This window comes from Eurytemora carolleeae, unplaced genomic scaffold (genome assembly GCF_000591075.1).
Source record: "Eurytemora carolleeae unplaced genomic scaffold, Eaff_2.0 scaffold1737, whole genome shotgun sequence".
NCBI classification, from domain to species: domain Eukaryota; kingdom Metazoa; phylum Arthropoda; class Copepoda; order Calanoida; family Temoridae; genus Eurytemora; species Eurytemora carolleeae.
In genome coordinates this window covers 1-12,904 of record NW_019402120.1, presented here as the reverse complement: position 1 = coordinate 12,904, position 12,904 = coordinate 1, and the positions used below count along the sequence as shown (strand labels likewise).

The following is a 12,904-nucleotide window of genomic DNA, read 5'->3' as shown; positions in this document are numbered from 1 at the left end:
GACAAAAATGACGATGATCCCGACCCGGATTTACAACATGATCTGATCAATAATGGGGAAGTAAGAAATGCGCAACATTGTTATAGAATTCCAACGTGATGGCATGGCATGGCTTCCATGCGCAATAGCGTTTTTTCAATTTCAGGAAAGTTTGATCAAATTATGTTAAAAAATTGTCTTTTATACTAATGACAAATACATTTTAAAGTTTATTATCAAAAAATAGCTTTTGAGAAAATGCACAGATATAGCTACACAGTACAAAGTACACATGCAGTAAGCTTAAGCGTAATATGCGTATTATGCTTCTGATATCCAGAACAACAAAGACACTGGGACACGGTGTTTTGTCCTTCAATACTATTACTTGTTGTGGCAAACAACAAAATGAATTCTAAATTTGTACAGGTATGTCAGCCAGCTATAGAGAAGGGTTTGCGCTATTATTGCGCATGGAAACCCTATTTGAAAGTTGAAATTACGCTTACAGTATCTTTAACTGGACATATAGAGGTTTCGTGATTATCAAATGTCACGCTAAAATACGAATTTGTTTCACTAAAATTCCTGGAGACTATACTAACCATGTTAACTCATTTAACCATAAATACGGGTCAGTACACATTTGCCTAGTACACATTCGCTTAGTAAACATTTGCCTAGTACACATTCGCTTAGTACACATTTGCCTAGTGCTCATTCGCCTAGTACACATTCGCCTAGTACACATAGGCCTAGTACACATTTGCCTAGTGCTCATTCGCCTAGTGCTCATTCGCCAAGTACACATAGGCCTAGTACACATTTGCCTGTATAACATTTTGCCTTTATAACTTTAGAGTTTATTTTTCGCCTATAGAACATTTTGATAATGTATAACTGTTTTTTTTGTGTCAAATTCTTAGACTGAATCAAATTTATGAACAGGTTTTTCAATTGTATTCTCAAAAGTTAATCACATCACATTTGTTTAGCAATTAAAGTTATCCACAAATTATGAAAGTTCAGAGACGACTGTGCGAAATGTATTCATGCTTTAAAGCAACAGTGACCATGTAAAGATTGCAATGCCCGATTTCAACAAAACCCTTGAAACTTAAAACCTTAATCTGATAGAAAATATGGATGATATTGTCGGTTCCCTAGGTTTAACCGTGTTTCATTCAGACAATTCCTACATGAATTATAGAGAAACCACAATTAAAAATAATCAGTTTTCAAATCATAAACATGGATATCTAATTCATACTGAATCCGACAAAGGGTTAATATAAAAATAAGAAATTAGCATTAATCCCTTTCCAATGGGATCCAGTATACTGAGGAAAAGGAAAAGAACAGTTTGACTCAAGACATGATTTAGAACAGTCCAATAAACATAAGTCTCATTTCACCAGTTCAGTTGATGTTCAAGCTACTGCTACATATAATATTGATCAAATGTCGTCTTCTTATCCCACAGAATTCTGGGTCCCATTGTGAGTGCAATCATACAAACATAAAAAGCATAAAATTGTAATTAGAGAATCTGAGACAAATAAAGTGTGTTGCTTTATTTGAGAACTTGTGACGTCAATTATCAGTTAAATAATTCATCAAATACGATGTAAAAGGTGGATTGATTGATTGATTAATCGTCAGCTTCCAGGTTGATTGCGTCACCAAACTTGGCGTAAAGATGCGTCTTCAGATCTGACATCACAGATCTAAAATATTAATTTGTTTTGATATTTATTTTAGTATTTTTGTGGGTTTAATTTAAATTCAGATCAGCTCAGCTCAGCTCAGATCAGCTCAGATCAGATCAGATCAGCTCAGATCAGATCAGATCAGGTCAGGTCAGATCAGATCAGATCAGATCAGATCAGATAAGATCAGATCAGACCAATGCAAATCAAATCAAATCACATTTTGCAGGGATTGGTAAAGGTTCCTAAATGAGTGTTTGAGTTTCAAGTCTTGCCCAACGATAACGATAACGACAACGAAAACGAAAACGACAACGTTTACGACTGACAACGACAATGACAACGACAACGACAACGACAACGACAACGACAACGACAACGACAACGACAACGACAACGACAAAAACAACAACAACGACAACGACACGACAACGAAAACAACAACAATATTAATAATACCTGACTGAATCAGCTTTCAGTTTAATCTGCTTTATTTCCTCTTCAACTTCATCTCTAGATAATACATTGATTAAAGGGACTGTAGACCTAGTAGGAAGTGATTTAAAGGGACTGTAGACCTAGTAGGAAGTGCATTAAAGGGACTGTAGACCTAGTAGGAAGTGCATTAAAGGGACTGTAGACCTAGCATGGAGTGCATTAAAGGGACTGTAGACCTAGTATGGAGTGCATTAAAGGGACTGTAGACCTAGTAGGAAGTGCATTAAAGGGACTGTAGACCTAGTATGGAGTGCATTACAGGGACTGTAGACATAGTAGGAAGTGCATTAAAGGGACAGTAGACCTAGTAGGAAGTGCATTCAAACGCTGTAGATCTAGTAGGACGTGCATTAAAGGGACTGTAGATCTAGTATGAAGTGCATTAAAGGGACTGTAGACCTAGTAGGAAGTGCATTAAAGGGACTGTGGATCTAGTATGGAGTGCATTAAAGGGACTGTAGACCTAGTATGGAGTGCATTAAAGGGAATGTAGACCTAGTAGGAAGTTGATTAAGGGGACTGTAGACCTAGTATAGTGCATTAAAGGGACTGTAGACCTAGTAGGGAGTGCATTAAAGGGACTGTAGACCTAGTATGGAGTGCATTAAAGGCACTGTAGACCTAGTATGGAGTGCATTAAAGGGACTGTAGATCTAGTAGGAAGTGCATTAAAGGGACTGTAGACCTAGTATGGAGTGAAGTAAAGGGACTGTACACCTAGTATGGAGTGCATTAAAGGGACTGTACACCTAGTATGGAGTGCATTAAAGGGACTGTAGACCTAGTATTGAGTGCATTAAAGGGACTGTAGATCTAGTAGGAAGTGCATTAAAGGGACTGTAGACCTAGTATGGAGTGCATTAAAGGGACTGTAGACCTAGTATGGAGTGCATTAAAGGGACTGTAGACCTAGTATGGAGTGCATTAAAGGGACTGTAGACCTAGTATTGAGTGCATTAAAGGGACTGTAGACCTAGTAGGAAGTGCATTAAAGGGACTGTACACCTAGTATGGAGTGCATTAAAGGGACTGTAGACCTAGTATTGAGTGCATTAAAGGGACTGTAGACCTAGTAGGAAGTGCATTAAAGTGACTGTAAACCTAGTAGGAAGTGCATTAATGGGACTGTAGACCTAGTATGGAGTGCACCACAATTTACCGAGAGGAGTCTCCGATTCACAAAGGTACCCTTTTACAATAGTAAAGATACTGATTCAATAAATCCGGTTTGTTTTCAATGTTGTTTTTATTTTCTTCAACCTAGAATCAATATTTTCTATTGTGGTTTCTCTACAACGCGTCACAGGGACTTAGGCTAAAGAAACAAAGAAGGAAATCGACAGAATTCAACACTTTTTAAAACCAAAAAATTTACGGTATCTTGCTCAATGTTGCTTATATGAAGGGTTAAAAGGGTACTGTTGTAAATCGGACACTGTACCAGTGCTTAGGATCCATTCAATTTTGATGCGGATCCGGATCCTGGATCCGCACTGGAAAAAAATGGATCCGGATCCAGGTCATTTCTTTAAGATTTACTGAAATTTTTTAACAAAACAAAATTTTCAAATTTTTGGTTTTATTTTTTTTGGCTTATTTTTATCCTAATACTAGATGAACCGTTCAGAAATGAGGAAATTTTTATATATATTTCATAGATTATTTTTGTGAAAATGGATTCCATGTCAGGCTTCGACATCCGTCTTGTGTTTACTTTTCCGCCCAAAGACAGTACACTGCAGAACAAAAAATGCCTACACCTTTAAAATAACTTTCCTTGCATTAGTACTTTGCGTCAAACAATATATGTCACTCACTTCCTTTGTTGAATCATAGTCTGTACAGTATCAGGGTTCTCTAGAACAAAGATCTCTCCAATTTGGAATGGAATCTGAAAAATAATATGACACTTATTTAACAAAAATATCTTGTTTAAGGACCTGACAATATCTGATTGTGGACCGGATATGGAAACCGGAAACCAAGCATCATCAACTTAAGAATAATTTTCCAGATTCTTGAAACTGGAGAATTTTTTCCAGATTCTTTTCTATATTTGTTAAACGGAAGAATCATTTTTCAGATTCATTAAACTGGAGAATTATCTTTTAGATTCCTAAGACAGAATTAATTTCCCGATTTTTTAAAACTTAAAGAGTTATTTTCCAGATTCTTAAAACTTAAGAAATATTTTCCCGATTCTTTAAACGTAAAGATTAAAGAATTATCTTCCAGATTTTTTAAATTTCAGAATCATTTTCCTAACTGATTTTTTAAACTCAAGTATTATTTTCCAGATTCTGTAAGCTTATTAATTATTTTCCAGATTTTTTAAACTCACGTATTATTTTCCAGATTCTATAATCTTATTAATTATTTTCCAGATTTTTTAAACTCAGGTTTTATTTTCTAGATTCCGTAAGCTTATTAATTATTTTCCAGATTTTTAAAACTCAAGTATTATTTTCCAGATACTGTAAGCTTATTAATTATTTTCCAGATTTTTTAAACTCAGGTATTATTTTCCAGATTCTGTAATCTTATTAATTATTTTCCAGATTTTTTAAACTCTGGTATTATTTTCCAGATTCTGTAAGCTTATCAATTATTTTCCAGATTTTTAAAACTTACGTATTATTTTCCAGATTCTGAAAGCTTATTAATTATTTTCCAGATTTTTAAACTCGGGAATTATTTTCTATATTCTATAAACTTATGAATACTAACCTTATCTCCATCATCAGCAGTGAGAGAGAACTCTTCTACATCACTAGTTGCATCAATAAGAGTCTGGATCTCAGACTGTTTAACCTTAATTATAACAGTAATTAATCAATTAATTAAATATTCTAATTTATACAGAGTGTGTATCTCAGACTGCTTAACCTTAATTATATCAGTAATTAATTAATTAATTAAATATTCTAATTTATACAGAGTGTGTATCTCAGACTGCTTAACCTTAATTATATCAGTAATTAATTAATTAATTAAAAATTCTAGTTTATGTAGCATTAAACAGAGTCAGTATCTCAGACTGTTTATAAAGAGGAAGTTCAGTTTCCGGTAAAAACTGGGTTATCAATCCCCCGCTATGTTAGCCACAAAGACGACCGGAAACTCTTGAAATGTAAAGACAACCGGAAACTCTTGAAATGTAAAGACGACCGGAAACGCTTGAAATGTAAAGACGACCGGAAACTCTTGAAATGTAAAGACGACCGGAAATTCTTAAAATGTTTTATTCCAGGGTTAATTTATGTATTCTTCCTTAAATAATATAGTTATCTAATTGCTTATTTATTGATTTTGCAAAGAAACAAACAAGTTAACAGTTGCTGGGAATCGTGAAAAGAATGAAACAGACAATAAAAATTCCGTACAATCGTCTCTGAAGTCTCATCCTTTGTGGGTAACCCTGTAGTGTATATTTAAATTTGTAATCTCCAATTAGTTTTTTTGATTGGGTAGCTACTTTAGATCTCCAGACAACGCTGGGTTCCCAAGCTAGTTCTTACATAGAATAATTTAAGCCAATATTTATGAAATTCAGACTGATCCTCTAAGCATAAAATCATTTATTAAAATAATAATCTTTGAAAACTAGTCAACCATGAGCTCTTGGAAATCATTTAAAATGTTTACTGGGTTTATAATATAGAATTAGACAAATTGAGAAAAATATTTCTAGAGAAAAAAATATTTTTGTGTGGGTTGGGATAAAAGATTAAGGACCTTGTTATTGGACTTATAATTGGAAAAGAAGAAAATTAAACGTAAAAAAAAATATAATACTGATTGAAATATAATCATCACTTAATGGTGACACTTTTCTTAGAAAGCTTAATTAACTAACAAACAAACATACACCAAAACAAATAAATATACATACACCCAAACACCAAAACATACACCCAAACAAACAAACATACACCCAAACTAACAAACATACACCCAAACAAACAAACATACACCCAAACTAACAAACATACACCCAAACAAACAAACATACATCCAAACTAACAATCATACACCCAAACAAACAAACAAACATACTCCCAAACAAACAAACATACAAACTAACAAACATACACCCAAACAAACAAACAGTCAACAACTATTCCGTAGAAGTCAGGAATGAGCCTCCGGCTCCTTCAAAAATAATCATAAATAAATGCACCTGTAGGTTAGTTTAGCTAATATAAATTGTAATTTCTCAAAATCATGCAACATCCTTTTTAACCCAAATTGAATTAAAAACATGCAAATTGCAAAGTATTACCGCAATGTAAAATAATCATGATGCAAATGTACTTGCTTAAACATTTATTACAAAAAACGTGGATACTAGTGACTAGATTTCAAGAAAACTAGAATTAAATTATTTTCCCATGTTAGAAGAAAGCCCAAACATTTTGATCGTAATATAAAACTACCAAAATCATTTCAAAACTGCGAACAGTTTTGTTCAATATCATGAACAAAGTGTAATGGATTCAATTCAATTCAATTCGCTAAGGAGTTCCCGAGGATATCTAACAATGTTTTATATCCCCTAGATCAGTTTTATTTTCAACAAAAATGTTCGTAATAACGAGATGCTATTGTTATGTTTATATGCCACCCCACCCCAAAATGTTTCTTTGATTTACTAACAGTGTAGGTCAATGTTTAAAGCAATCATGTTTCGCGCCATAATTCATGATTTTACCTTGAGGTCGTCTTTGAGTTCTTCCATGCGCTGGTTTTGCCGCGCAAATTTATTAATCTTCTGCTGATCCTCCAGGGAGATGTGGACATCCTTGTCAGCTTCAGGTCCGCCCATTTTTTCTTTCTTCTGAAAATGAAAATATTTAATTTCACAGCTTTCAATTTAAATCACAGTCCTTTGACAAGTAACAAGTAAAACTACACGTTACATATTCGACAATAACAGGATTTTGTTTTAAGACTTTTAAAATGATTATTTCACAATATTCTTCCGCTTTCTCTTGAACACACTTGTTTTCACTGTGCTCTTGATGGGTCGTCTTCCCTCTTAGAATCAATATGAATTACAGTCGGTCATCATCATTCAGTGCAACAATCTTAAAAATATAAAAATGAGTTTTGTAGGAACCAAAATTAACTAAATAAATATCGGTTTCACCTTCTTTGAATCTTTAAACTAAAAATAATGTTTAATTTCTTTTTACTTTTTCCTCAAATATTAGTCTTTTCAAGCTCTTTATTAAGATAAAGACAATAATAAAGATAAAAGTTAAGTTATTAAAAATCTTACCTTTACGGGGTTTGGCTTTCAGGAGTATAGCTTTGATGTCCTTGATGTCGTCTTCAAAAATCCTGATATAAAACACAAATATACAGGGAGGGGGAGGTGGTCCCATTTGGGCTAATCCTCATAACCACCTGGATTTTTTTTCTGTCTAGGGGGGTAATCAGCACCCACTGGGGCCCAAAATCCCCTGAAAATCATAAATTTCCCGGATCCTGGGGGAGGCTTTGGCTTTCAACAGGATAGCTTTGATGTCCTTGATGTCGTCTTCAAAAATCCTGATATAAAACACAAATATGAATTACAATAAACAAAATTTAATAAAATGAAATTACGTATACAGGGAGGGGGATCCTATGGGGGCTAATCCTCATAACCACCTGAATTTTTTTCTGTCTAAGGGGGGGGAATCAGCCTCCGTTGGGGCCAAAAATCCCCTGGAAATCATAAATTTCCCGGATCTTGGGGAGGCTGAGCCCACGTAGCTCCCCCCTGAATACACCCCTGCCTTTACCTATTAAGATCCGGGTACATGTCTGGAATACTGTACATAGATTTAAGATTTACAACCATACCATCAAAAGCTATTCCAACATTAGCCTCATCTGAAACAGGCTAATATAACTAACTAATATAAATAAATAAAATTGTTACTATGAAAGGGGCACAAAGCGCCGTGAAAGCCTATTCTATAACAGTCTACATAAATATATATAGAAACTAAATAGGCAAGAGTTAAATAACTTAAATCCCTCTTTTATGAATTCTCACTAACAGGTATATTCTGAATTTGCATAGTTTCTAGGATTATTCGTTTTCTTTATTTTTACCCATGAACTTAATATGTATTTTTTTATTTTACCTTGAAAATCCTCCATCAGCGGGATACGATTAAACATCTAAATATTAATATGAAAAATTTAGAAAATCATTCATTTATTTGGATCTGATAAAAAACTATTTACCCTTTGAAAATGTGTGAGTACAGTAAACTTGGCGTTCATCATCCGTCCTACTTGGACAGCCTCAGCAGTAATACTGTGCATCTTAAATAGAGTAATGACATAAAAAGACTTCTAGGGTGTTTTGTGCCTAAAATTATTATCTACAACATAATATTAACGTTTAATTGTTTAATTTAATTGTTTTGTTATCAAGTTTTCGCGGGTTTTTCTGCTAAAAAGTTTATGAAAAAAAAATTGACATGTTTTTCAGGCAACATTTGCTCATTTTGACGGCCCTTAGTCCTTTCCTGGCCGGTCATGTGAGTTGCCACATCTAATCTGGGCTTTATCGGTTCATACCAGCGTATACAAATATATCATCAAATACGAGGCAGCTCTTTTCATAGTAATAAACAGTTAACATTCAATGGCTTCAAATAAGAAGTTATGGCAGTGGAGTCTAGGTTTAGATATTGTAGATTAGCAATGTAAAGTTGCTAGCTTAGTAAACAATAAACAGAGTACAAATTCAATTAGTCTATTTAAAAAAATTGGATTTGTGATCCAAGTGTCAGAATTTGAATCTACTTAAATAAAATGGATTGTAGTGTCAAATAGATTATCAAGTACAATAGATGGCAAAGTTACACTCTCAGTACAGATGTATTCTTACGTCACAAGTGTCAACTCAGTTTTTGTGTGTGACAAAATTTTTAATAATTGTGATAATCTTTGACTTCGGGAAATAAGTGCAATTTTATGTGTTCTTTATTTTCTGTTTTTAAACTGCTTTAATATTTAATCTTAGAAAACATGTCAACTAATGTGAGACAATTTCGTTTTCCTTGTTATATTTGACACTTGTGACGTCATGTATAATTGGTCCATTTCTCTGTTGCCACCTATTGTACTTGATTATCTATTTGTAGAGTGGAATACCTGATTCACAAATGCACCTTTTAAACAATTGCTGGATCAAGGATGACGGAGGTTTCCTTATTTTTCTTTCTAAAAATATGATTACCCTGAGCTTTGCTTCGTCTCTGCCAGAATTAGAGTAGGTTGCTTCATGAATGAGTAAATCTGAATTTCTAGAAAAATTAAAAAAATGAAATATTAAAAGGGAAAGTATACGTGATTTTAAGTGAACCTCCATTTAGAGAGTGTAATGATTCACACTTTAAACCTTTATATGAGAATAATGAAGATATGACCGGTTTCCTAGCTAGAAAAATCCTTCGTTGTCTCTGATGCATAAATCAGCAAGTCACTTTTACTGATAAACCACAATTGAAAATAAACAAATTTTCAGGTAGAAAATCAAGAATATCTTATTTAATCTTGATATCAGTAAGGTTTTAGGGGTATTGTTGTACATGCTTCGATGCTTCGAGGATGATGAAGGGTCACTTTATTGACAAAAGAGAATAGAAAATGGGAGAAGCAACACATAAGAAAGAGTTAATCAAATAATTAAAAGTTCCTAGCGCAGAAAAAAGTGTTTCTAATTTTGACATGAGTATAAGTTTTCTCGAAAAATCATTGCCTTTGATGACCAATTTTTCATTGGCCCCCCCCCCATCATCAAAAATCATTGCCCCCCATGCACTCCCCTAGTGGGGGTAAGGGGGTTAATTCTGAATTGTATAAACCCTGAATATAGATAAACCAACCTTCCAATATCCACTAGTTGGTTGTTAGGTCTTGTATCCCCACTGTAAGTTATTTTGTATCCACCAACTGCAGTTCTAAATATCCAATATCCATCTCCTCTATTTGATTTGATATGTATATTGTACAATGTAATTGTACAGGCTTACCCACAAAGGATGATACTATAAAGACGACCTGAAAATCTTAAATGATGACTATCCCACGTTTATATAAATATTGAATATAGACTTTCAATGACATATTTAATGATTTGACTAAGAAATACATTAGTTTATGATGCAGGGAGTCATGAATTGAAGGAAACAGAACGCATAAATTTCGAACAGTCGTTTCTTCTGAAGTCTCATCCTTTGTGAGTAACCCTGTATATGAAATATCACATTGTTAGTGTCCATCAATTTGTGTTATATCTTTTTAATTAATTATTAATTAATTAATTATTATTATAATAAGATTACACATTTCGAAAAATGTATAGACGCAGAATTGCTTCTGTGTGAATTTACGGCTTAGTCTATCAAACCTCGTAAATTCTTTACTAGAGAGTATAGGAAAGTCCGGTAGATTGAAACATTGAGGGTTTAATAACATTAACTCTTCAGGCTTGGAAAAATATAAAAAGATTCTCGTTCTCTTTGAAGTATTGCCTAAAATGGCCATTCTAGAGTTCCTCGAGAAAAAATTAACGAAGAAAATGAACAATTTGATCCTGTTGAATATTGGCTTTCCTTAAGTTAATGTTTTTTTTTCACAAAATTTCAAACTCGTAAAAATTATAAACAATTTTAAATCACCAAAAAAATATTAGAAACTTCATAAAAAGTTGAATGATACTTTGAGAGGGCGGACTGGCCTCCTTTAGGAGTATAGTGTATATCTTTTAATTAATTCTATTCAAAATTAATCTCGTGCGTATTGCATGTTCAGGATAATTTGAAAGGAATCATAAAATGTCCCTGCAGAAATACACAGTTTTCATCAAGAATTATAAATGACAACAAAAAACTTGAAAAAATTAAGACAAATACCTGAACGCTATAGAAAAAGAGTCTTTACTATGCACTGCTTCACAAGTTTGTATCTCATTTAGTCCTGTAGAATAAATTTAATTATTAAAAACATTGAGATGCACCTCTGCCCCTTTAGTAAAAGTAAATTCAACCTATATGAAGCATAAAGTCTGACCGCGTCAACCTTGTTGCACCGGCTAGTCCTGTCCATAAAGCTAGGTACAATACAAACTGGAACCAGAAAGGTTGACCCGGCTCGGAAATTCAAATGTACTACGGCTGCCCGTGTTGAAAAAGTAGAGTAATTTTATTTGGACAAAATAACAATATTGAATATTTCTGCACTTGTCTTGTCTATACTGCACTTGTCTTGTCTTGTCTATTTCTGCACTTGTCTTGTCTATTTCATATGTCTTGTTTATACTTTATTTTTCCCTCTTGTGTATTTGTTGTATTGTAATGAGTGTCTAGCGCAAGAAATACATAAAGCAGGAACCGCCATATCTCATGCGTCAAATCTGTGTACTGCAATGGGAGGAGATCAAAACTAAGAATTCAGGGACAACGCATCATTTTTAAGGGAAAAGGCCCAAGGGGTAGAATATTAATAAATAAAAATAAATCCTAAACCATGGATTAAATTAGATAAAAAAAATGTTTGGGATGTTTTTATGGCTCTGCTGACTTAACCCAAGCAGAAGCGAACAAAAGAAATTAAAAGATTTTTTGGCTGTATATTTCAAAATTAATAGATTTTTTGCCTGTATATTTCAAAATTAATAGATTTTTTTGCCTGTATATTTCAAAATTAATAGATTTTTTGCCTGTATATTTCAAAATTAATAGATTTTTTGCCTGTATATTTCAAAATTAATAGATTTTTTTGCCTGTATATTTCAAAAGCTCATCCTTTTTATCATACTTTTCAGATCTACTTTCTGATACCTAAAAGTTAAAAATAATACAATTTGTAAATTTGCATTGTCTGATAAGAAGAATTAAAAATGTTGCCTATTTAATAGGTCCTTTAAAATATTTGAAAATCCACCAATAAATTTATATATTTTGTCCAAAATATTCTGAAATCTTGGAAAAGGCTATCTCGAATGCAAAAACAAAAAAATTGAGTTTTTGCCTAAAACTCTGATTTTCTAATCCCAATATCTTTGCCAGCCAATGTCATAGACCTTAGACAAACTATAAATTCTGTTCGAAAAAGAGACACAGCTGCAAAATCTGAAATGGTAATGTATGAAAGAAAAATGTTTCAGACAATAAAACAACAATAAAAGATAAACAGATGACACGATGCGTCATTTAAAGGGACTGTGAGCGTAATTTTAAGTTGACTCTCCATAGCAATCTCCGATTCACAACGGTACCCTTGAAAGCTTTGTCGGATCAAATATGAATCAGATCACAATGTTTATAATTTTAAAAATAGATTAATTTAAAATTGTGATTTCTCTTCAAAAGTAACTTGCGCATTTCTGCTGCAGGAAAACAAAGATAAAGTATCATTATTCATTGAACACTTTTAAACCACGAAAAACGACAATATCTTCCACATTATTAATTAGATAAAAGTTTCAAGGGTACAATAGTAAATCGGACATGGCCATTATTGCTTAGAGGTAATATTAAAATTACGCTTACAGTCACCGTCTTTCAGGTTATTTACAAACAGAGAGGTTACCTTCGCACCTTGAAGAAGACTGCGAGCATTTACAAATATTGCATTCCTGAATTTATATTTCTAATAAAAATCAAAAATAAAAATCTATACGATTGTAATAATAAATAAATAAAAAATAA

At 33.1% G+C, this 12,904-nt stretch overlaps 2 protein-coding genes across 2 annotated transcripts; both read right to left on the bottom strand.

Moving 5' to 3' along the window:
• Positions 1 to 1,538: 1,538 nt before the first annotated feature.
• Positions 1,539 to 7,034, bottom strand: LOC111717917 (prefoldin subunit 4). The gene is made up of 5 exons (XM_023493383.1): positions 6,898 to 7,034; positions 4,914 to 4,997; positions 4,004 to 4,077; positions 2,148 to 2,201; positions 1,539 to 1,706 (listed from the first exon to the last, which is right to left on the bottom strand). The coding sequence occupies exons 1-5, from the start codon at positions 7,009 to 7,011 to the stop codon at positions 1,631 to 1,633; spliced, it is 402 nt and encodes a 133-aa protein (XP_023349151.1). The 5' UTR covers positions 7,012 to 7,034; the 3' UTR covers positions 1,539 to 1,630.
• On the bottom strand, positions 7,025 to 12,845 carry LOC111717915 (zinc phosphodiesterase ELAC protein 2; the record flags this gene model as incomplete). The annotated part of the gene is made up of 11 exons (XM_023493382.1): positions 7,025 to 7,273; positions 7,468 to 7,476; positions 7,688 to 7,739; positions 7,976 to 8,066; positions 8,324 to 8,360; positions 8,427 to 8,507; positions 9,430 to 9,496; positions 10,079 to 10,153; positions 11,108 to 11,171; positions 11,977 to 12,034; positions 12,786 to 12,845. Coding segments are annotated over 11 exons (627 nt in total), but the record flags the coding sequence as incomplete, so codon positions are not given.
• Between the last annotated feature and the right edge of the window lie 59 nt (positions 12,846 to 12,904).

Excerpts from the sequence above, each read along its gene's own strand:
- LOC111717917 (XM_023493383.1), bottom strand. The coding sequence starts at position 7,011 with ATGGGCGGACCTGAAGCTGACAAGGATGTCCACATCTCCCTGGAGGAT. Across the intron at positions 4,998-6,897 it reads AACTCAAAGACGACCTCAAG|GTTAAACAGTCTGAGATCCA; the intron begins GTAAAATCATGA and ends GTTATAATTAAG. Across the intron at positions 2,202-4,003 it reads ACTATGATTCAACAAAGGAA|AGATGAAGTTGAAGAGGAAA; the intron begins GTGAGTGACATA and ends TGTATTATCTAG.